The 26,003-nt window shown below is 39.0% G+C and overlaps 1 protein-coding gene across 1 annotated transcript in view; it reads left to right on the top strand.

Annotated features, from left to right (window-relative positions):
- The window catches only part of PTPRZ1 (protein tyrosine phosphatase receptor type Z1), a 197,500-nt gene that overhangs the window by 119,710 nt on the left and 51,787 nt on the right, over positions 1–26,003 (top strand). Inside the window, 4 exon segments of the mRNA XM_054726188.1 lie at positions 9,751–9,935; positions 11,548–11,674; positions 18,414–18,460; positions 23,012–26,002. Of these exon segments, the coding sequence (XP_054582163.1) occupies positions 9,751–9,935; positions 11,548–11,674; positions 18,414–18,460; positions 23,012–26,002 (3,350 nt within the window).

The following is a 26,003-nucleotide window of genomic DNA, read 5'->3' as shown; positions in this document are numbered from 1 at the left end:
AGTAATCAATAAAAACAGCTATCTACCATGTATTGTGTGAACCAGTGGCCTTATTTTCCAGTTTGGAAAGATGATATTGAGTGTTTTGTCCAAGTTCATAGAACTATAAAGTACCGAATGAGTATTTGAACCCAGGTCTTCTTGATTTTAAAGACTTCCAAAGCTTTCTCCACTATGCTTAATATTTAGAAGGGAACATAATTTCTGCCTATATCATCTATACTAATAATAGCCTAGGTGGTATCACGCCCTCACGCATCACTCCCTAACGTTGTCACAAGATGGCTGCATGCACAGCAGAGGCGGGGCCTGGCGGCTGCTCTGCACAATAAGGCCTGGGGGTCCCACAGCTCCGTGCAGCACGAAGGAGGCAGGTCGTGGCAGGGGAGGGCAGTTGGGGGTGATCAGGCCGGCAGGGGAGGGCAGTTGGGGGAGATAAGGCTAGCAGGGGAGCAGTTAGGCATCAATCAGGCCTGCAGGGGAACAATTAGGGGGTGATTAGGCTGGCAGGCAGAAGCAGTTAGGGGCAATCAAGCAGGCAGGCAGGCAAGCAGTTAGGAGCCAGTGGTCCCAGATTGCAAGGTCCCAGACAGCAGTCGGACATCCCCCGAGGGGTCCCAGATTGGAGAGGGTGCAGGCCAGGCTGAGGGACATCCCCCCCTCATGCACCGGGCCTCTAGTTTTATAATAAAAACTGATTACCTTAATGACATGAAACTTTTCAAAAATAGTATTTTCTTTTTCCACAGAAGGTAACAACTGAATTCTTGCTTGTTCCATCATGAGTACTGGTGTTCAACAAGCTCCTGTTATCAATTGCCTTGTGCATATTCCTGTGATGGTTGTTTTCTTAATCGATACACTACTTCCCGTCTACTTTCTTGAACTGAATTTAAGAATAAGAATTGAGGTTTGCATTTATGTTCAGCACTTAATTTTTATTATATTTAATCTGAAAGTATGTTTTTATTAAAATAAATATTTTTTAAAATTAGGAAATATAGATAAACACACAGAAGAAAATAAAAATATTTTATAATGTCACCACCCAAAGGTTATTGATATGAGGATTTTGGTGAATATCCTTCCAGACCTTTTCCTTAAAAATATATTATTATTTCTCACAGAAATGAAATTGCACTACATACATATTTGTTTTTTGATTTTTTTATTCCATGATATAAATATATTGTTAATACAACATTCTTATGTAGTATTGCATTGTAGAGTCATAACAACTTATTAATCCAGCCTCTCAGTTCTGGATATTTGGGTTACATTTATATATTTTACCATTATAAATATCTAACATTCTCATTTTGACCAAGAGTTGGCATGAAAATGGTCAAAATTCTCCTCTCAGTAAGTGCATTGTAGAAGAATACACTCTGCAAAACTACATTGCAAATAATTGCAAAACCCACATGAGGTCTCTATATCTATACCCTTCAGAGTTGAGGTCCAGCTTCATTCACTTCTGTCTTCAGAGCGGGAATGCAATCAGAGTTTGTGTGTGAACATATTTTACCAGAACTCAGTCCTCAAGTTTTGCATTTTTTATGTGGAGCTGCCACTTACTAGAAAGGCATGTCTTTTTGGCACCATGGAATGCACAATGGCTTTCTAAGAATCACAGAATCCTATCTAATAAAAGAGTAATATGAAAATTGACTGTCACTCCAACACACAAGATGGCTGCCCCCGTGTGGTCAAAGATGGCTGCCTCCATGTGTACACAAGATGGTCGCCACAAGATGGCCAGCAAGGGAGGACAGTTGGGAGGGACCAGGCCTGCAAGGGAGGGCAGTTGTGGGCGATCAGGCCTGCAGGGGAGGGAGTTGGGGGGTGACCAGGCCTGCAGGGGAGGGCAGTTAGGGGTGACCAGGCCTGCAGGGGAGGGCAGTTAGGGGTGACCAAGCCTGCAGGGGAGGGCAGTTAGGGGCAAACAGGCTGGCAGGAGAGCAGTTAGGCATCAATCAGGCTGGCAGGGAAGTGGTTAGGGGGTAATCAGGCTGGCAGGCAGAAGCAGTTAGGGGCAATCAGGAAGGCAGGCAGGCGAGCAGTTGGGAGCCAGCAGTCCTGGATTATGAAAGGGATGTCCGACTGCCTGTTTAGGTGCAGGCCTCAATGGGCAGTCGGACATCCCTTGAGGGCTCCCATATTGGAGAGGGTGCAGTCTGGGCTGAGGGACACACACACACACACACACACACACACACACACACACACACACCCTGTTCACAAATTTCGTGCACCAGGCCTCTAGTTTAGTAGAACCATTGGATCCTGAAGGAGTTAGTAAAAGCAGTCTTTCAGATAATGAGAAATATGTGTGAGTAACCATACAGACAACACGTGAGTGGGAAGTAGGTGAAGTTCAACTTTGTCCCCTGCCTTCCAGGCGCCAGGTGCTTCCCTGCTGCCCTCGCAGCCCACTGGCAAGACTCCCACTGAGAAGCAGGGCCTGGGCAAGCACAGTGGGAAAGGCATGGTCTTTAAAGTCCAGTAGGCTCTTGCTTTCAAACTCCTGTGCCAACACTTATTAGTTACACAGAAATTGTCAATTTACTTAATTTATCAAAGCCTCAGTTTCTGCACCTAAAAAATGAGAGTTAAAATGCCACCTTTGTAGAGTTGTTGTGGGTTTTAAATGAACAAAAGTTTGCAAAGCAGAGCAGTCCTTTGAACATAATGCGCTTCAGACTTATAGCTACTACTAGAGGCCCACTACACGAAAATTCGTGTACTTGGGGGGGCCCTTAGCCCAGCCTGCTCCCTCTTGCAGTCCGGGAGCCTCCAGGGGATGTCCGACTAAAGGCTTAGGCCCACTCGGCAGTTGGACATCCTTAGCGCTGCCGTGGAGGCGGGAGAGGCTCCCACCACCGCTGCTGCACTCGCCAGCCTTGAGTCTGGCTGCCTCAGTGCGTGTCATAGTGACCGGTCGTTCCACCATTCCATCGATTTGCATATTAGCCTTTTATTGTATAGGATTATTGTAATGTGTGTGTGTATGTGGTACACTCTTGTTTATATGTGTGTGTATGCATATATGTGTCTATATATGATGGCTAAGCTATCACAGCAAGTATGGCATACTATTCAAGTTTTCCATGTTTAAGGCTTTTGTTTGTTGAATAGAATTATAACTGCACTTCATTTGCTGCCATGGTAATATATTTAATGATGCTTTTCAGTGGAAAATGGCATTACAGGATTGTCTTTATCCCCTAATGTTGTATTTGAGCAAGGAGAAATTGTCTATAATTGCCTGAAAAATGTCACAATGAATTATACATCAGCAGACTTACCTTCTTGAAAGTCAGTAGTTATAAATAGCATTCATTAATGTCACATGCCCATTGACACTCTATACGGAAAAGTGACTTGAGACTTCTTAGAAGATTATACTAGTATATTACAAATAAAACTATTGATGAAGTTCCTTCGCTCCCCAAGAGAAGACTGACTGAATTAGGGAGAATTTAAAAGATTCCTCTTGGCTATTTATCTCAAGTGAATGCTGTAATAATTTAGAGGTACCAAACAGTGACAGGTCATTTCTAGTTATTATTTGTCACAGTTGTGGCCATGTTTACATCAGCTTTATTAAGATCTGCTACTCCCTGAGGGGAAATCGCAACCGTAATATTGATTGTCTTCTGGGTCTGTGAATCTTTAAGCTCCTCTCACAGTAGTTTTTCAAATGGTGCTCATAAACCTCAAACAAAGATGAGGTGGGTTTATCAGTTTGTCCACAAAGTCCTTTGTCATGGGTTGTGTTAAATGGCACCAAACTTCAAGTCAGTGTAAAATAAGTGGGTAAAACTTAGCGACATCGCAGGCAATTGTGACATTTTCTCTGCCCCTCCCCGAGAATCACCATCTGTCTTGTCACCTTGACTCATAAGCCATGGAGCTAAGCCTGGACCTTCTCCCTCAGGGCAGACTGCCCTTCCTCCAAGGTGGGCCATGAAGCAGCAAAGCAGGAGACTCGCACCTCCCCTTGACCATCTGCAGCAACTTGCTCGATTAGCTGAGAGATGTGTCAAGCCAAAGAGTTGTCATGTTCTCCTCATTTGTACTTTGCCTCTTCTTTTCCTTTTCTTTTTCCTCATTTTTTTTTTTGTTTTCTCGTGCTTTGCTTATTAATCTTTCATACTTGTTCTCCAAGTCCTACATATGAGATATTTGCCCTTCAGATAGATTTATATATGTTATTAGAGGATAAATGACTCTCTGTCAGCTAAAAGTTTGTGAAACCTTTACAACTTTTAGTGATAAAAATGTGTGGTTTTGAAAATCACAACCTAATTTGGTCTAAATGGTATATTTTTACAAATTTATTTTTATTCCTCTATAAATGGAGTCTAGGACTAAGAAACTAAAAACAGCCATTATATTTTATAGCTTACTAGCTGTAAGGGTTAGAACAAGCTTCCTAGAGGCAGGGAAGGCATCGCCTGTATTTGTATGTTAAGAGAGCCTGCTATCAAGTGGATGAGAATTTAACGTTAAAAATAAGTTTTTAAGTGAGAACATGTATTGCACCCTGAAAAAGGGGACTGCATCCTCATTCTTCATACGTGAGCATCCTTTGCATTTCTACCAAGGCAGTTGCTGTATTCTACATGACATGGACCACAGGATTGTCAAGGGCAAGGGCTTGCAGAAACCAAATTCTTGTTTTGGCCAGTGTTGCTTAAAGAATCTGTAACTATGGTTCAGATCCCATGTATCTTGTGGAAAGATATTGGGGAATGTGATTCAGTCCTGCTGTAGGAACTGGGACCTCAACATAGTTCTGAACTTCCCATAATCAAGGAAATTAATTACATTTTTATTACTATTTTATTATATCAATTGGTAGCCTGATCTGGAAAACCCTTCTTAATTTTAAATCCAGATAATATGCTTTGTAGAGTATATGTCCTTCTGATATGATAATTATACTAATTCCAATAATAAATATAATGAAAACCTGGAAAATTTAGTGCAAATTAAAAACTAATTTCATGGTAATTACCAGTTTTATGCTTGAACACCAAGTAGTGTGTGTGTGTGTGTGTGTGTGTATATATATATATATATATATATATATATATATATATATTTAACTAGATTGTTATTTAAAGATTCCATCCTACCTTATAGAAGGGCAGTCCTTTGGCAAGATCACAGACTACAAATAGAAGTACAGGCTTATCTTTTGAATATATCCTGAAATATATATATCCTTTTCCCATAAGAACCTGTATTTCAATATCTAAAGTACAAGATTGGGCTGTAGCTTTGTAACCTATTATTAAGTTTTTTATTATCAATAAACAAAGGGAACCCTGGCTCGGTGGTTCAGTTGATTGGAGCCTTGTCCCTGCATCAAAAAAGGCTTCAGGTTCGATCCCCAGTCAGGGCAACCACAAACAATCAATGTTTCTTTCTCACATTGATGTTTCTCTCTCTCTCTCTCCCCCCTTTCTCTCTCTAAAATCAATTAAAAACACACACACATATCCTCCAGTGAGGATTAAAATGTTTTTAAAATAAACAAAGAGAGTGTTGTTAACATACCATTTATAATTTAAAAATAAGTGAACTTATTTTTAATTACCACAATTAGCTCAAACTAGGCTCTTATCCTACCTAATAATAGACAAATATGCAAATTGACCGTACCTTCGCTATGCCCACGATTGGCCAGGAGGCGCGGGGGGGGCGGGAGTCGGGGTGGCCGGGGTGGCCGATTGGGCCGGCGGGACGCTGAGCTCACGTCGCCAGCAGCGACACGAGCTCAGCATCTGCACCATGGCTGTGCTGCAGCACAGAAGGGGCCTCTGGGGCAGCGAGCTCACGTCCCGCCGTGGACCATCAAAAGCGGGGGAGCTGGGTGCCTGTCCGCTCCAGCACCAGGCCTTTCAGAAGCCTCCACTGCACCAGAGGCTTCTGAAAGGCCTGGTGCACCAGCGGACAAGCACCCAGATCCCCCACGACAGAAAGCGGGAGCTGTGTCCCCGCTCCGGCACCAGCGGACCCCCTGCCATCAAAAGTGGGGAGCAGGCTGCTAGCAGTGTCCACGGAGCATGCTAGGTTTTGCAGGGCAGTGGATATGGCCTGGATGGCAGGTTAGGCCTAGGGGACCCTACACGTGCATGATTTAATCATGCACTGGGCCTCTAGTAGATCTATAAATAAGAAAGCAAATCAATGATGACCTAATGAAAAATATAGCTTTCTTTTTTAGAATTCCTTTTACTAATGTTGATTCTTAAAATATGAAGCATCTGTGATTTCTACTATTATTAAATTGAGATAAACATAGACATCTGACCAAAGAAGTTTGTGCTATTTAGAGAGTAGTCATTTGGGTATTTTGCAGTCATTTGGGTATTTATATTTTTCTCAAGCAATTTTTATTATTTTTGTGCATGCACAAAATTTATGAATTTTAAGATTAATTTGGGGGGAAGAGAATAGTTCACTTTAAATCATTCCCATATTCTAAAACCTGGGATTGAATTTTTAGGACAAAATCTACAAATGATATTGTCTAGAATCACTTTTGTCCTCCCAAAAGGAACTTGGGAATCATTACAAGCAAAACTGAGGAATCTTGTTCCTACAATGATTGTTTATGTGAGTAGCTCACATATATTTTGAGATGATTTGATGGTCTTCTGCCATCTGGTGGACACTAATAGAAGTGTCACTAGGTAGAGTAAAGATAATGTAGTCTGGACCTAAATTAGAATATATTTTCTTATTATGAATTCATATTTTATGATAATGGAAGAATCCTATTCTTATTCCCAAAGAAACACTTCACCTTAATTCCCTAATAAACAAAAAATAACTTCATAGTTTATACAATAATAAATCCTGTCTCTAACTCATATGAAGCTATTCATGCACTTATTTATGCAAAGTATATATGTTTATATTTTCCTGAATCATTCATATTCCATTACTAGCATAGTGTACATTTGCTGAAATTGTTAGTACTAAGTAAAACTTTTCAATTTACAAGGGCAATTGTTAGTTTTGGGTGCCCTCCTGTGTTCATGAGATAAACTACAGACTTGTACAGAGATGAAGACTTTGGTGACGATGCTATTAAGGCACATTTTCATTGAATCCTTGAAATATTTCTTAGACCAATTGGGTGACTGGAGTCAACTGCCTGATCTCAGCCAGACGCTTTGTAACTTTAAGTATCTCCTGAAAACAAAACCCAGATTGTGTGAGCTGATTACTTAATCCTGGGTCTTAGAGACCTCTCTCTCTCTCTGTCTTTTGCAGCTTGATCTGGTCTATGAAGAGGTATAGTTATTACTTTGCTTCATTTGTACAATATAAAACTTTATAATTTTCATTCTCACAATTAGCTCAAACTAGCACATTATGAATGTGTTTCAGAAATTCTTAGAGTAGCCCTGACCAGTTTGGCTCAGTGGATAGAGCATGGGCCTTCAGATTCAAGGGTCCCGGGTTCCATTCCGGTCAAGGGCATGTACCTTGGATGCAGGCACATCCCCAGTGGGGGGGGGGGGGGGGTGCAGGAGGCAGCTGATTGATGTTTCTCTCTCATCGATGTTTCTGACTCTCCCTCTCTCCCTTCCTCTCTGTAAAAAAAAAAAAAAAAAAGAAAGAAATTCTTAGACTACTCTTTCGTTGGGACTAAGTATTTGGCACCATTCCCAGCATAGGCTTGAATTCTATTCTAAGTCCCTGAAATATTAAAAAACACTTTTTTTCAGATGAGATAAGCAAACTTTCTAATTCCATGAAATTAATTGCTAAATCAATTTATCATGCCAAAGTGGGATTTTTGTTAGCAGATCTGAAAAAATACTGAAATGATTGTTTTACTTGTTCTCCTATGGTTTTCTCTGGTTGGAAATTTTTAATTATTTCGAGGATTTTTTATCAGCAAAATGTCCAGTAGTAGGCCATATTTTATAATTGAAATTCTCCTCGTCCCAAGCTAAACACATTGGTCAAGTACCTAACAAGAGAAATAAAGGCATCATAAACTTGTAGATGGCCTTTGTACATTTATTTCCAAAAATAATGCCAAATATTCAAAATAGCATTTTAGTCAATCCTATCTAATAAAGAGGGAATTGGTAACTGACTGTCACACCATCACAAAGATGGCGGTGCCCACAGCCAATAAGGAGGGAATATGCTAATTGACTGCCACACCCTCAAAGATGGTGGCACCCACAGCCACAAGATGGCAGCACACAGTCCCCTCAGCCCCGCTGGAGCCACAGGCATGCGGCACGGCCGGGCCTGCCCCCAGGAGGGTCCGGCTGCTCCGCACGCCTGCCTCTAGAGTCCCCCAATCCGCTCAGCCCCCCAGCCACCCAGGGCTGGCCCGAGGCTCAGGTAACCAGGGCCAGCCGAGGCTTGCACTGTCGGCAGTGGCAGCAGCATAGGTGTGATGGGGGCATCGCCTTCTCCTGATTGCCAGGTCACCTCCTGCCCCTGAGGGATCCCAGACTGTGAGAGGTGGCAGGTAGGGCTGAGGGACTCCGCCTCCAGTGCATGAATTTTCATGCACTGGGCCTCTAGTCTAGAAATAAAAGGCTATGGCTTTTATATTTGTAATCAGCTAGAGAAGTTAAGAAAGACCAATTCAGAAAAACAATATAAGAGAAAGTGCAATTAATCCAGTAGTAAAACCAAGCAGACAAATGACACAGATCAGCAGAAGTCAGAGCATTTGACCTAGACCTTTCCTGAATGGAAATGTAGGACTTGAACAGTAAGAGATAGGTAGGAAGGAAGAAGTATTTCATAGACAGGAAATGGCATAAACAAAAGCTCTGCAGCAAGTAAGTATAACTCCTTACATTTTTTTGAAATAAAATACAAATATATATATATATATATATATATATATATATAAAAGGATAATATGCTAAGTGTCCGACCATCTGGGTAATAACATCATATAGCAATGACCGGCTTCCTCTCCCTAGCGACGACTAGCCTCCTTGCAGTTTCTTCAGCCCAGGAACATGACTTGCTTTATAGCCAGATGGAAACATTTCACACTTTAACCAAATGTCTGTGAAGCATTTTCCTGTGCCTGATCTCATTTGATCCTCACAGAAGTCCTGGAGTAGGTAGATAGGAGACTCAGTGGAATCCTATTTTCATTAGCCCAAAAATGGAGATTTAGAAAACTTAGAAACTTGATCCAACTGAAAAGAAGTAAGAAATGGTGGACCTTGAAAATGACTCCAGGTTTTTTCACTGTGGAGAATATAGTCAAACACTGCTGCAGTTAAATATTTTACCCTTTGTTCTCCCTGCATGATCTACAATAATAATCAGCTTCGTGTTGATATTTACTGTTGTGTTGCTGACAATTACCTAAAAGAGAAGTTGGGGTACTTCACTGGGCTGGAAAAAGTTTAGCTAAATCAGAAAGCAGGTCTAATTAAGCAAGTTTATTATATACATATAAAAGGCTAAGTTGACTCACACATGCACGATACATATAAAGCTCTCACTGGTGCCAATTGCATGCCTGTGCTTCGATCTGTCATTGTCGATGTGAATTTGGTTGACACTTCTATTATAGAGAAAGGGCAAATAGTGATATTAAAATATTTCTTCTAATTAATTTTCTTTCAATGTGCATGAATTCGTGCACCCAGCCATTAGTAGAATATGATCTAGTACTTGTTAAAATCCTAGAGGCTGACAGCTGTATCTATAACTGTATTTTTTTTCTCTCTGAAGTTTGTAGCTCAGAACCAGAGAATGTTCAAGCCGACCCAAAGAATTACACCAGCCTTCTTGTTACATGGGAGAGACCTCGAGTCGTATATGATAACATGATCGAGAAGTTTGCAGTTCTTTATCAGCAGTTAGAGGGAGAAGACCAAACCAAACATGAATTTTTGACAGATGGCTATCAAGATCTGGTAACTATAAGATCAATTGTTTCTCTTTAATATATTTTATTGATTTTTTACAGAGAGGAAGAGAGAGGGATAGAGAGTTAGAAACATCGATCAGGCTGCCTCTTGCACACCCCCTACTGGGGATGTGCCTACAACCAAGGTACATGCCCTTGACCGGAATCGAACCTGGGACCCTTGAGTCCGCAGGCCGACGCTCTATCCACTGAGCCAAACCGGTTTCAGCTCAATTGTTTCTTATATTGATCATATTATAGTTTAATTTTCAAGGAAAATCTTACAAGTGATTGTATATTGTTGCCCTCGGTTATTTAGAGTTGGTATGAAGGTCACCAGAGGGGAGGAGGAGGAGCAGAAGCTAGCCTAAATTATGTCAAATCTTACAGTGAATCACACTAGGTTATTGTTTATGGTTTTAATTATGGGAGACCACCACTTTGCCAACAACAACATTACAGAGTAGACACAGATAGAAGGCTTAGGAACTAGAGATCATCTAGTGTCACTTCTCTTTAGAAATAAAGGGAAGGAAAGAGCAGTTAAATTCCTGGACTGTGATCTCACGGTTGTGGAAAGAACTGGGCTGGAATCTCCATGCTCTGGCGCCATCGTGTGTTATTTGCCCCTTCATATTACACCAGCACAAGGAAAATATAGTAGGGCTCTCCAAAGTTGTTTTTTTTTTTGGCATCAAGTTTGCAAGTAGCAACGAAATCAATTGAGACAGGACTTTCGGGACACAAGGCAGGTAAGCCTTGGGAAAGATCCACCTGCTCTTCCTCCCTGCCCAGGCACGTGAACTAAAGAAAATAAAGGACAGAGTCCCGCATGACCTGAGCGTCTCAGTAGCCTAAGCGTCTCAATAGCCTGAGCATCTCAGACTTTGCCTGGGCAGGGAGTATTGGAAGTGTTGGCTGTGGACTGGGGTTTCGTTGGGGCAACACCATCTGGGTGTGGCTCTATGAAGATCCACTGCAGGTCAGACACTGCACTCTGCATTCAGATAGCTCGAGTTCTACATGCCCTAGGAAGCTGCCTTTAAATAAAAACTGTCCCTGTGATCATGGTTTTGACTACCTTATGGACAAAATAGATCAAATTTGTTCCTACTTTTATATTCATTTAACTAGAACAGAGACACTATGAACTTGAAAGATTGTGGAATTTATAGGAATATACTATAGTATAGGAATATACTATACTATTTTCATTTCATAATAGTGTGATGACAATAATCATATTACTATCTGGCTTATATATTGTTAAGATTAGAAATAAGTTGTTTTTTCATTGTGTTTTCTTCACCTTTTGCTCCTTGCAAATGCTACGTGTTTATTTGTCTAGAATATTAATTTGCAGATTTTGACACTCGTGTATAACTTTTATGAGTTCTAGTTAAAATTGAAACTTTCTAAAACGAAATCAGATTTTTTTAAAGCTAAAAAATGCCTAGTTTTCGGTAGGTTTTCCATTTAACATTACATAAACATTTTCTTTGGTTAATAAAATATAAATATTTCTCATTTAGTAAGAAAAAGTTTTCTAAGGACAAATGTGTACATGCTATACTCCTTGAAAATAACACAGTTATAATTTATTGACATCTTTCTTTTAGGGTGCTATTCTCAGTAACTTACTACCCAATATGAGTTATGTTCTTCAAATAGTAGCCATATGCACCAATGGCTTATATGGAAAATATAGTGACCAGCTGATTGTCGACATGCCTTCCAATGACCTTGGTAAGTGCCCACCTAGCAAGCCTTTATATTATCTAAATATGTGAGGCTAGTTTCATTATTGGATGCATTGGTGTTTTCTCTCTGCTTTTATATCCTTTGGGCCAGAAGGCAAAATGATTCTCTTTATAGTCTGGATCAAGGGTAATTTTGGGAAACATGGAAGCCATTTTTCATCCAGCAGGTCTGGGCAGGACAATCACTGAATTTATTCTGAATATTGAAATTTTCTATTTGTAAACTAAGAGCAGCAAAACCTTTTGTAATGTCTGTGATGGTCATCAAATGAAAATAGCTGTGTAAACATGAAGACTTTTATTTTGGACAATGAGCTTTGGTTTCATTTGTGTTTATTTCCTTTTCAGCCCTCAAAGCATTTTGTAGTAAGTATATGTGTGATGCTGGGATTAAGAAAGGTACTTTGGAATATCTATACAAAGCACCTCAATAGATATTTTTATTCACTTTTTGTGATTTGGTTTGCAGGGGTGGGAGTGCTTTCCTCTTAGTTGATTTCCTAAAAGCAAAACAAAAAGTTGGTTCTAATTGTATTTTATTTGCATGCATCTTCTCTAAGTATTATGGGGAAATCTTTTGATCTCAAAACATATGCAATAATTAAATGAATTGCTAACTATCATAATTTTACAATTTATAGATATACCTAATTAAACAAAAGTCTTCCTTTGCTAATATAAGCAGTTTTAAATAATAGAATGGAATTAAATATGTATATATGCATATATTTATACATACATACACATACATATCCTACATATGCATATTCATAAATATATTCAAAGATACATATATAAATCTAAATATTCTGTGGTCATCCCTATAATGAGGCAACTCACTGAAATTTTTACAAGTTTTTAATGGAAATGAGTGGTTACAAATTACATTAAGTATAGCATGTTTCCGTCTTACGTATGGATGGACAACTGATGTGTATTGACTTGCCTTTTGGTCCATATGCTACAGCACAGACTTTATTTAATCCATATGAGCTGTTCACTAATTACCTCATCTCAGTGTTCTTACTAGTTGAATTTTTCACTGAAAGAATATATGCTAGAGCACTAGATATTAGATTATGTATTTTTCCAAACTACAGACTACAAAACTTGCCAAGATATTTCCCAAGTTAAAACATCGATGGCTAATGAATATTACTACTATCATGATGGCAATAAGGCAACCCAGCACTGACTGCCACCGCCAAGGCGGGTGAGATGTGATTGGTAGGGGGCCCCGCCATCGCCCCACAGAGGGAAGCCCAGGCCACCGGTGGGGGGGGGCTCCGCGATTGCCCCAAAGAGGGAGGTCCAGGCTACCCAGCTGGTGGTGGTAGGCAGGGCCTCCCTCTGCAGGGCAATCAATTGCAGAGCTCCCGGACTGTGAGAGGGCAGAGGCCGGGCTGAAGAACCCTCCACGCCCCTGAGTGCACGAATTTCGTGCACTGGGCCTCTAGTTATTTAATAATATTTCACATGGCCTGGGTATAAAAATCTTTCCTATTGCTCTTATTTAGCATTGCTTTTCAAAATCAGGTTACTTTTAAGTGGAATGTTAGCTCTAAGTCTTATTAAGAGGTGAGTATCAAATGAACTGACCATGGTTTCAGCTGTAGCATCTCATACTCCTCCATGGAATGTCATCCCTCACTCAGCAAAGTGCCCCTATTGATCCCCTCCAGAAAATGGCATCTTTAGCAGTGCAACACTGACTATATTGGTCAGTATCATACGTGATATGGCATCCAAAAACCTCCTCTAATCTTATTGTGTCTTTTAAGATATGAATTATATTGAATATATTAACTTGATTTTGCTATCTTGGTTTCATGATAGCTATCTAATTTCTTTACACAAAACAAATTCCCAGTAGTTTACAAAAAACAATTACTGTTAGCTATTTATATTATACTCTTCCTTACTCTATCCGCTATGGCAAAATTTCAGTCCACTATGGCAAAATTTTAAACTTTCTGAATGTTTTTTTCTTTTTGAGAAACATATTGCATATGAAAAAATAGATCAAATGTCTATTTTTTATAGAAGTGATTTCTGAGTGATCCTTTTAGACTGAATCTATATTGGCACAAAGTACAATACTCTTGTATCATTTGTAGCACTTTCACATTTGTACAAAATAATCAATACTATAACTTAATTTCTATTTATTTGAAGGATCGGGACACTATTGAACTAATGAGATGCTAGTGTGGACACACCATTTAATCTCCATGAATGTGACTCAGTCCTTTAAGACATTTTATATTGTAATGATGTTTTAGTAGAAGATGGTATTCGGTTTATGTTTCACTATGATATTCATTTTAAAAACCAAGGGTTAAAAACAGATAAATGATCCTTTAATTATTCTTTCAAAAACTACTTCATCAAAAGTCAATTTACCCAAAGTTTGGGTCTTCCTGTTTTATATAGAAAAAACACTAGTTCTCTTACAACTCATCCTTTCTGATCTTAAAGGCTGCAGAATCATTCTAATCTAAATGTTTTCAATTTATTATTGAAATTACATTATGTTAAATATTGTTTCTATGGTAAACACAACACAGTAAAAGTCATGGTTTAGTGTGATGGTACCTTCAAGATTTGTGAAGTTTGTGATTTATGTGGCTAATATAGATGTAAGTAGATTTGAGTTTGCTTATTTCATTGTCTTTGTTAGTACCATTTCATCCTGTTTATCATGTTGTTTCATTACTTTAGTAACCTTATAATATGTCCTATTGAATTACTCTATTATTATTTTGGATAAACTGTTTTCTAAATACTGTATTGCTCAAAAGAAATGAAGAAGGTCATTTATAATTGCCCTTATTCTTTCAATCAACGATTTCAAATATTTTAATCAATATCTGTGAAGGAAACCTCAATCTTCCAAACTGTGCATTTAACTTTGGCTCCTTTGATTAAGTTATTGCTTTGCATTAAATTATATTTGTTGTGTACAACAGTATCACCATACACTAGTGACCATTAAATATTATTAGAATCTGCTGTTTTAAAATAAATGCATAAATTCATATTCATAAACAATTTAACTTTGTCAAGGAAAACTTTTTAAGGTTAAACAGAAAGAACATTCTTTTCAAATACTTTGCAGAAAATTATATTTATAAATAAATAATTTGTAAATATTGTTTCTATTATAACTGAAATAATTGTATTTATTTCTTTTCTATAATGTAGAGCTAATTACTAAACATTTATGGAGACATTATATAGTTACATGTTTTAGGGCCTTGGTAATTATGCGTTCAATTTAAATGCATGGTGAATTAAATCAACACAGTTTTCTGTTATTGTGTGCTTTTCAGTTGTGTAACAATTGTCTTTGTTAAATCACTCTACATCTGTCCTTATCCTGCCTGTACCATCTTATGCTATGGCTATTATAATAATATAATATAATATAATATAATATAATATAATATAATCACAGTTTGAAGAGATCGCAGTCCACATTGCTTTCACTTTTTGCACTGTGAAACTTGGCTTGCCTTCAAACAATTAAATAAGTCTTTCTTGCCAACCTACACTAGTGTTGCTTTTTTTGTGTGCTATGGAATATTAATGTCTAACTAACAGGCTCTTTTAGAAAATCTGGCATTATAATTACCCAAAACCAAAACCAGAATGAGTCAGGAGCTTTTGTTCAGTTATCACGCAAATATGAATTTTAAGTATTCACTAAAAAAAAAAAAAAATTCTGACAATCTTGGCTGTTGGACTTTTACAGCCCTCATGGGATCTATTTTGATGAAGTGAGAAGATTCTATAAACAAGTGTAAATTTTTTCACCATCATATATGATTGTAGTACCTGAGTCAGACCAGTGGCTACTAAAACATCATTATTATTTGTGAAGAAACGGCAGGCCAAAGAGTACCCAATATGAGACCTTGTGCCAATCACTAGAGTTTGACCTTGGCGGCTATGAACTCTCAGACCCAGAAGTCTGACTTCCGAATCTCCAGGATGATAGAAACTATCTCCCCAAATGATTTTATTTCAAAATTGTTCTGAAGAGATTCAGCAAAAAAACCTTCTGGATTATTTGGAGGGGGTGTTGAAGTGTTGCTGGGTAACCCCAGAATTTCAGTTAGTTAAAATGATCTGAGTTTAATAGGAAACCAGAATTATGGTCTTTCAAAGTGTGTATATACTTACCAATATGAAGTTCCACACGTGGGATATTCACCCATAAGAGTGCCTTGAAACAGAAGGGGATCAGAAGGCTGTGTGGGTGCATACATGCTGCCCCTAGGGCCAAAGAGAACTTCTTCTTTTTTTAAATATATCTTTAGATTTTGATTATTGATTTCAGAGAGGAAGGGAGAGGGAGAGAGAGATAAAAACATGAATGATGAGAGAGAATCATCGATCAGCTGCCTCCTGCACTGGAGATCAAGCCTGCAACCCAGGCATGTGCCCTGACCAGGAATCGAACCATGACTTCCTGATTCATAGGTCAATGCTCAACCACTGAGCCACACTGTTCAGGAAGAACTTCTTACTTCTTAATGCAGCAAACACAGAGTAGAACTCACTGATACTTTAGGGATATGTTTGGGTAAAATCATGTATTTTAACTTTTTAGGATCCAGAATCCATATAGTTAATTTATACTCTGTAGTGGGGGAATAAGGACACATATGTAATACCATAATTAATAAAGAAATTTAAAAAAAATTATACTCTGGCAAAATGATACAAATAAATGCAGTTAACACAGAGAATATTGAAAGAGAAGAAAATCAGTCCTCGATGTAATCATTATGTAAACCCTTCCCCAACCCTGACAATGAATAAGAAAATTACCTTTACCCATTACAAGTATAGAGTTAGGTGAAGTTAGAACTTTTTTAAAGAATTTTTTTAACACTTCCTTAAGCATATTGAAGAGAAAAGACTACCTTTGAGATTTTTGCTCCTAGCTTCTTATCAGAGAAAGAGCAACAGAATCATATATGTATCACCAAGTATTTGATTATGATTTGCCCTTATTAACATTAAAGTATTTTAAAAGTCCACGAAAAGGAGTGACTGCGTTTGAAAGCATTGTCAGTCAAATTTTGCATTGTCTTATTGCTGAATTTGAAGATTTTACATGCATGACCTTCTTAAATTGCAGTTTTTACAAAGTCATATTGAAGTTGTTATGTGTCTCTCACAGTTTAGTTGCCTCCCACTTTAAATTCACATATAGTGTTTCCTGCTTTCCTTGGCCGTTATAGAGACACAATTGTTTCCGACTATTGAAATCACTTTCATTAGTAACCTAAGGAATAAAGAGCGTGAAAAACATGGTGAGGAAGGGGATTCATACAAACAAAAATAGAAAAGAGAGAACAGTAATAACCCAAACATCCAAACTCCTTCAGTTTTGGTCAGTTGTAATAAGAAAAAACATTGAGAGCTAAAATTTAAGACTTGTTCTCAGGGAATATTTTCATTTTTACAGAACAGAAAATTGTTTGGGGTAAGTAACTTTGAAATAGCTAACTAGGAAAGAGTATTAATTTATCTAAATTTCTTTGGAATTCATGCATACCACTGTGTCTTATGGTTTTACATCTCTGAACAGTAGAAATTTCCTGATTAAAAATAAACTCAAGAAAGTCTATGTTATAAAACAGGCCTGGGTTTGAGAAACATTTATTGTTAGTTCAGTCATGTCTTTGAAAATTCTACAGAACTTGCATTTCCTTTGAGGATATAGAGAGGCATAAGACAGAACATAAATAGCATGGGGATAGTGAAGAGCATAAACTTTGGCGATGGAGTGAGATTTCATAAAATAATAGCAATAAGAGGAACCTCGTTGTAATAATGCTCGCACCCTCACAGTTAGCCTGTCTCCCTAGGCAGCTCAGATGGAGAGTGAGCAGGAATCTTCTGTCCCCCAGTAATTTAGCAGTGGGGCTAGGTCCTTTGTTGGAGAGAATCGGCTTCTAACCTTTTCTAATATTTACTGACAGATCTTGTTTTAGGATTTATATGTCCATGTAGTAGAAATATGCTTATTCTTGTCCGTTGGAAAATGGACTTGAATTATCCTGGTCATTACATTCTTTGGATGGGCAGCATTAGCTGAGTTTCCCTGGGAAGGAGGCAGGGAACACCAGCCCAGCCCGGACCTGTTAGAAAACACGCTCCATTTCACCTGGGACAGCACCCCGTGTACAATTAGTTATGAGCACAAATCTGAAGAATTAAAAGAAGCAGTTGACCCTTAGTCAGAAGATGAACTTAAGGAATAGTAGCTGAATGAGAAAGTAAGTCCTGTTACTTCTCCCCCAAACCTCTGACATTTCCCCAACTATGCATTCATCAGCTCTGCAAAGGTTGAAAGTAAATCTGCACTGATGAAAATTCTTTGATTTTTTTATACTCAGAACATCAGCCTCACTGCCCCCCTCTTCCTTCTTTAGCTTCAATCACACAGGGGTGGGAATGGGGAAGGGAGTTGGATTGGATTCACACAGGTGTATGTAGTGTTGTGTTTTATAGTGTTCAGTAGTGTTGAAAACTGAAATTCAAGATTTTTATTTGGGCAGATTCTTTATTTGGACAGATTATTTTCAAAGCTAACAGTCTTTTTATTTTTTTTTTATTTTTGTCTTTTTTTCTCTTTCCATCCAAAGGTAAACCCACCCGGCTAAAATAGTTGAATAAAAATGTTAATAATTTTGTTTTTAATTTTGTAGAACTTGACTTCTTTCCTGAATTAATTGGAACTGAAGAAATAATCAAGGTATCATAGCTATATTTTATATTCAAATATTTTAAACTTTAAAAGTCTATTATGAATTATTCATTAAGTTTCAGATATTACTTTAATAAAAATTTGTGTTACATTAGTTTTTGTAGGGTTGGTTGATGAGCTTTATAGATAGTCATATAATTGGTGTATATAATTTTTACATGAAGAATTTAGAAGACCCTTTAATGAGTATAATAAAAATAATAGAGATACAAAAGATTTGGTGATAATGAAAAATGAATCTTAAAAATAATTATAGCTATGAACTATAGCTATAAATCAGAAATTTTTCAGTGTCAAATTTTTCAAAAAGAATAAAATAATATCAATTCTTTTTTTTCCAGTTGAATTTTTATTTTTTATTTTTTATCAATTCTTAATATTACTACAGTTTATTTATAACTAACTTAATTAATCATTAATAGATTGATAATAAATATGGGCCAAAATATAAATTGAATATATTTTTGCCCATTTAATTTGAATATTTGTGTTTGGACTATTCAGATGATAATGTTTGTTCTTCAAGTAAAGGGGTAATTAAAAATATTTATATATTTTAACGTTGTCTTAATTTTTAAAAGATAGAGAAACTGACTGATGTATCTTATATTTAATCCTAAACCCAAATGCACTATTCATCTTAACTGAGATTATGTGTTTAAATCCAGGTGCTGTTGTTAATGTAGTATGAATGTGTGCATATGTACATATATATGTATGAGATCATAAAGTTTGATAACTAATGCTATTATCTAGCAATAAGTAGCAATTAGGTTGTGTTTTACATGTATAATTACCTCAATATAACTTACAGCAATTCTCTCTTGCAAAGGATTATTTTACCGAAATAGCCAGTTCATCTATTAACAAGAGTTCATAGAATTCAGCTAAGGGTATCTGTGTGAGTGTGCGTGCCTGCATGCTTGTGTGCACATGCGCGTGGATATGTATGTACCTAGAAGTTATCACCAGAATCAAGCCAAAGGCAGGAAAAAGAAAATATTTTTACACTTTAAATTCAAATCTTTAGTTGTGTCTTAGACTGGGAGTCTGGGATTAAGGTGCCAGCATGATCCGGTTCCGGAGAGGGCCTTCTGGGTGCAGGCTGCGCGCTTCTCCACGTGGCAGAGAGCAGAGCAAAAGAAGCAAGCTCTCTCATGACTCTTACAAAGGCCCTGATCCCACTCATGAGGGTTCCCCCTTAAAACCTAACTTTAATTATCTCCCCAAGACCCCCACCTCCTGATGCCATCACATTGGGAGGTTAGAATTTCAACAGATGAGTTGGAAGGGGGTAGGCACAAACATTCAGTCCATAACACTGTTCACTTTCATTGATTCATGCAGGAATGAATGATAGAGGTTGGCGAATATCTGGAATGTATTTGTAGTGGGTTTAAGCCTGAATATGGAAATGAATAGTTTGGGGATGTTTCTCAGATCGTCTTTAAATAGAATTGTATGACTTTGAAAGACAAAGCATCTCCAGCATAATCAAGGCTTTCCAATGATTTTTGAAAAATGGAAGTTGTGAAGGGTAACAACAGGCATAGCACAGACCAAAACCACAGTGGAAGTGAGATTCACAATAACTCCATAAGAAATTAGAGGAAGAAGTAGCCATTAAAATATTTGTATAATCATAAAGCATGACTTACATATTCTTCTTGAAATACTGACAAAAGGCAGTATGGCCTCAGAGATTTTCAAGATTGGAGGGGTAGGATTAATAAATGATCCGTCACCTTCACCAGATTCTGGGAGGTATCTGAACTTCAGAAAGTCTAAAATCTGCTGGAAAAGAGAGAAATAGAAGGGAGGTGTGTGTCTACCCGCATATAGTAATTTTTCCAGATTTAACAGAAGAAGAAGGTGTGTAGTATTATGTTTTAAGAAAAATTTTATAAAAATCCACAGAGCTAATGGTGGGAAGATAATAAAGTGTATTTGTATAAGCAAAGAGAAAGAGAAGCAATGCTATTGTGGAATTTGATAGAAATTGTTAGATCATGTATGATGTCTTTTGGGAACTTTGGTTGAGAAGGGGAGGAGAAGGTGGAATAATAACTACAAGTTAATTAGAGAGGGTGGAGTTGGTAGGTCCCTGTTTTGGGTGTTTTAGTGTTAGGAGGAGGTATGTGTTTGTCTATGGCTTCTATTTTCCCTGTAAACAGTAAGGTGAATGAAGGGAGAGGAGAGGAAAAGAGAGGTTTGAATAGAGCAGAAAAGGGTTTGAAAGAGTCTTGTCAGAGGATAAGGACATGGAGTGATACCAGAAACTAGGCACAAACCCAGATTTGCAAAATTGAGGATGAGTTGAGAAAATCCATCTTATTAAAACTGATCCTCAGCAAAACTTTCAATCAGATTACAAAACAAACTTTTAAGTACTTCTAGGGAAAGAAGAGATAATCTGGCACCAACAAATTTTCCCCGAGAGTGAGTCAAGGCAATCTATTCTCATTTCCTTTTTTTATGAAGTGTTGGGGCTTGTAGATTAAGTGAGTATTTTATTCAGGAAAATTATTTGGTGAAAGAACTTGGGTTGTCTTTATGAACAAGATATTAAACAATGCAAAATTACATGGAGATAATACTGACCGCTAGTGAGGCAATTTGTCTAGGGGATCTAAAAGAATATTTATTTTTAGCACCAATACAATCTAAATCATTAAAGCTGAAGTACTTCTCACAATTGTCATATATATGTCTTAGAAAATAGTTAAAATCAAAAGAATTAAGTTCTGAATATGAAAACTTGTTTTAACCATTGCAGCTTTTCATGTGTAAGAGACACATGATCATGAACACACGTGGTTTAGGATTCAGATATTATCTACTGATATTGGTCAGGTTCTACTGATTAATTTGTCCTCAGTCACTTTTTTCTTCTTTTAAGGGACACGGCCCTAAAAGATCTAATAGATGACAATGCTAACAAACGGAAAATCATATCTCATATGAGCTAAAAATACAATATTTTGATACCTTTGGCAGTTTCATTTCTAACTATATAATTAGACATGGTATAAAATGAACAGTTTTTTTAAAAAGGAAAATCAAAATTAGAAAGTATGGGTCTTTGTTGACCTCTTGCCAGATTGTTCCTGGGCCATTTTAGTGACTAAGTGGTCATGAAAGGCTGGGTCACCTGAATGGCGTTTCCAAAGGAAACACAAAATTAAATAACTAGCACTAGAAATGTATTTTGACAAGTTGTCTCTAAAATGTGTGCCTAAGCCCTGACCAGTTTGGCTCAGTGGATAGAGCGTCGACCTGTGGAGTGAAAGGTCCCAGGTTCGATTCCAGTCAAGGGCATGTACCTTGGTTGTGGGCACATCCCCAGTAGAAGGTGTGCAGGAGGCAGCTGATCGATGTTTCTCTCTCATCGATGTTTTTAACTCTCTATCCCTCTCCCTTCCTCTCTGTAAAAAATCAATAAAATATATCTTAAAAAATTAAAAAATTAAAAATAAATAAATAAAATGTCTGCCTAAGTCTTAAGTGGAAAGTATTTCAAACAAAATGAAAAATAAAAACCTCTTTCTATTATGAGGGCTTCAAAATTGTGATTTATTCTTAATATACACAATGAAATATGCTGAATGTGCAACTACTTTAGTCTTTGAAATAAGTTGTTTCATTGACATTTCATATTACAAAGAAGCTAATTCCTATTTAGTTTGTTGTCTGATGCACTGAACAGAGAAACATAAAACAAAAAATAATAAATACTAAGTTAAATAACACTCCCAGTAAATAAATGTAACTAAAATGTGTCTTCCTTTCAAAGCTGTGGTATCTATTAATTTAATTACTTTGTTACATAGCATTAAAATAAAGGCAGCTATAAATAGGATGTTTTTATTAAATTTAATTACTCTCTCTAGAGGGTGGATGTTAAAGGTTATAGGATAGAGCAGCAATTTTCAACCCATGTGCCGGAACACTTTTTAAAACATGCAATACCTGACTGTTTAATTAGAGGCACTGACCTCTTTTCCCTTAGATTGTCAAATAAAACAATGACAACATCCCAGCTGGTGTGGCTCAGTGGTTGAGTGTCAACCTATGAACCAGGAGGTCACTGTTCGATTTCCAGTCAGGGCACATGCCCAGGTTGCCACTCAATCTCCAGTAGGGAGCGGGCAGAAGGCAGCAGATCAATGATTCTCATCATTGATGTTTCTATCCTTCTCTCCCTCTCCCTTCCTCTCTCTGAATAAAAAAGAAAAAACATATTTGAAAAAAAATGACAACAGCCAACCCAGTAACTGCCCAGTGTGAATGAAACAAAATTATACCTAATTGTTTCAGCAGATTGGAAAAAATATATATTTTTTGGTGGGCCACAGAATTTTAGTAATTAGTTTTTGTGTGCCATGAGATGAGAAAGCCTTCTCTGGAATGGTGCTTTATGGGAAATCCCTGAGACCCCACGAATGAAGATTAGCAGTATAATGCAGTATACGATATTATTGAGATTTAGCTGTTCTCTTATTTCCTTATGTTCCATTAAATCTTGTTTGCTTTTCAAAGGAGGAAGAAGAGGGAGAAGACACTCTTGTGAATCCTGGTAGAGACAGCGCCACAAACCAAATAAGGAGAAAGGAACCGCAGAGTTCTACCACAACAAACTACCATCGCCTAGGGACTAAATCCAACGAGGCCAAGACTAACCGGTCCCCAGCACGAGGAAGTGAATTCTCTGGAAAGGGTGATATTCCCAACACGTCTTTAGATTCCACTTCCCAACCAGTCACTGAGTTAGCCCCAGAAAAAGAGGTTTCTTTGACATCACGGACTGGGACCAAACTTCCTCCACTTCACACTCTGGAAGGCACTTCAGCCTCTAAAACTGTCCTCAGATTTCCGCAGAGGAACGTGTCTGGGACTGTGGAATCTTTAAGCACAGCTTCTGTAAGGGAATCTCAAGAGGTATCGACTGATCTCGGTGACGAAGAGAGTTTACTCGCCAGTGTCAAGCTGGACACGGGAGCTGATGATGCTTCAGGCTCCAGTCCCACCACTGCTGCTGGGCCATTCGCCTCCGAGAACATATCCCGCGGGTATGTATCTTCTTCAGACACCCCAGAGGCCATCACCTATGACGTCCTTATACCAGAACCTACGAGAAATGTTTCCGAAGAGTCAGCATCGTCGGGCTCAGAAGAATCCCTCAGAGACCCTTCCGTGGAGGGAAGTGTGTGGTTTCCTGGCCCCACAGATGGGAGGACACCGCCCGATGTTGGCTCAGGTGGCGAGGGCCTTCTCCAAACTAATCCCACCGAGATCCATGTGGGCGCATCTGAGAAGACAGCCGAGTCCTCTTCTCCAGGCCCAGGGGTGTCCCAGGGCCCCTCGGTCACAGATATGGAAATGCCACTTTATTCTTCCTTTGCCTTCTTCCCCACCGAGGTGACACCTCGCGCTTTTACTCCGTCCTCTGGGAAACGTGATTCGGCGCCCACTGTCAACGTGGCCTATTGGCAGACCACCCAGCCACTGTACAACGGTGAGACACCTCTTCAGCCTCCCTCCAGTAGTGACGCCTTTCCTCTAGTCACCCCTCTGTTGCTTGGCGAGCCGATCCTCGACACTCCCCCTGCCGCTTCGAGTAGTGATCCGGCCTTGCATGCGACGCCTGTATTTCCCAGTGTCCCTGTGTCATTTGAATCCATCCTGTCTTCCTTTGATGGTGCGCCTTTGCTTCCATTTTCCTCTGCTTCCTCCAGTAGTGAATCGTTTCGCCATCTGTACACAGCTTCTCAGATCCCTCCACAAGTGACCTCCGCTGGGGAGCGTGCTGAGGGGTCCCTGCATGCTTCTCTGCCAGTGGCCGGGGGTGATGTCCTGTTAGCGCCCAGCCTTGCCCAGTACTCTCCTGTGATGTCACATCAGGCCACTCCTCCTGCTGCTTCAGAGACGTTGGAGTTTGGTGGTAGTGAAGCTGGTGTCCTTCATAAAACGCGTCTGTCTCCTCAAGCTGAGCCATCCAGCAGTGATGTCACCATGCATGCACGTTCTTCAGGGCCCGAGCCTTCCTATGCCTTGTCTCATGCCGAGGCCTCCCGGCACCTCGTCACTGTTTCTTACGGTTCTGCAATCCCTGTGCATGATTCTGTCGGTGTGTCTTCTCGGGGTTCCTTACTTAGCAGTCCTAGCCACACACCCATGCCTCAGCCTTCGTTAATATCCCCAACCGCACCATTGCTGCAGCCCACTCATGGCCTCTCTGGTGATGGGGAGTGGTCTGGAGCCTCCTCTGATAGTGAATTTCTTTCACCTGACACAGATGGTCTGCCAGCCCTTAACATTTCTTCACCTGTTTCCGTAGCTGAGTTTACATATACGGTATCTGTGCTTGGTGATGATGATAATAAGCCGCTCTCTCAAAGTGATGTAGTAGATGGAAATCAGACTGAACTGCACATTTCTCCTTTCACTGAGATGGGTTCTCATCCTGAAAGCACAGTCATGCCCGGCCTGCACAGTAATGTACATAAGTTACAAGAATCCCCTGTTTCCATTTCTAACACAAAGGGCATACCTCCAGGCTCGCTTGCTTATACTGCCACTAAGGTTTTTGATCATGAGATCAGTCAATTTCCAGAAAATAACTTCTCAATTCAACCTACACATGCAGTATCTCAAGCATCCGGTGATACTTCTCTTACACCTGTGCTTAGTGCAAACTCAGAGCCAGCACCCGCTGACCCTGCTTCTAGTGAAATGTTATCTCCTTCAACTCAACTCTTATTTTACGAGGCCTCCACCTCTTTTAACCCTGAAGTATCGCTGCAACCTTCTGATGTTGACACATTGCTTAAAACTGCTCTTTCGGCTGTGCCTAGAGATCCAATATTGGCTGCATCCCCCAAGGTGGATCACAGTAGTCCTACAATATTGCATCCCATGGCATCCAGTTCTGCTTCAAGTGAAAACATGCTACACTCTACATCTGTACCAGTTTTGGGTGTATCACCTGCTTCTAATATGCCTGCTGCCTCACTTCAAAGTGTAACCATTTCTTATGCAAATAAGAAAGATGTTGAACCAGTCTTGCTTAAAAGCGAACGTGCCCAGCAAGTGGTACCTTCGTTGTTCAGTAATGATAAGTTCTTCCAAACTGCCGGTTTGGGGATTAACCATGCCTTTCCCCCAAAAGGAAGGCGGGCATTTGCTACTCCTGTCTTATCGATGGATGTACCTCCCAATACACTTTTAAATAAGCTTGTATATCCTGATGAAGTCTTTACCTCCACCAAGGGTTCCATTACTGAGGAGGTATTGGCTGGGATTCCAACAGTTGTTTCTGATACACTTTTAACTGCTGATCATTCTGTTCCTTTCGGAAATGTGCATGTTTCTATTCCAGCCGCTTTTCCCAACGAAGATGGTTCTGTTGCCACAACCAAGTGGCTGTTTCCTTCTAAAACAATTTCCAAGCTGACTCACAGTGCCAGATCTGATGCTGAGTTAGTGGGTGGTGGTGATGATGGTGATACTGATGATGATGATGATGATGATG

This window comes from Eptesicus fuscus, chromosome 14 (genome assembly GCF_027574615.1).
Source record: "Eptesicus fuscus isolate TK198812 chromosome 14, DD_ASM_mEF_20220401, whole genome shotgun sequence".
Taxonomy (NCBI): Eukaryota; Metazoa; Chordata; class Mammalia; order Chiroptera; family Vespertilionidae; genus Eptesicus; species Eptesicus fuscus.
This window is presented reverse-complemented; position numbering and strand designations above follow the sequence as displayed.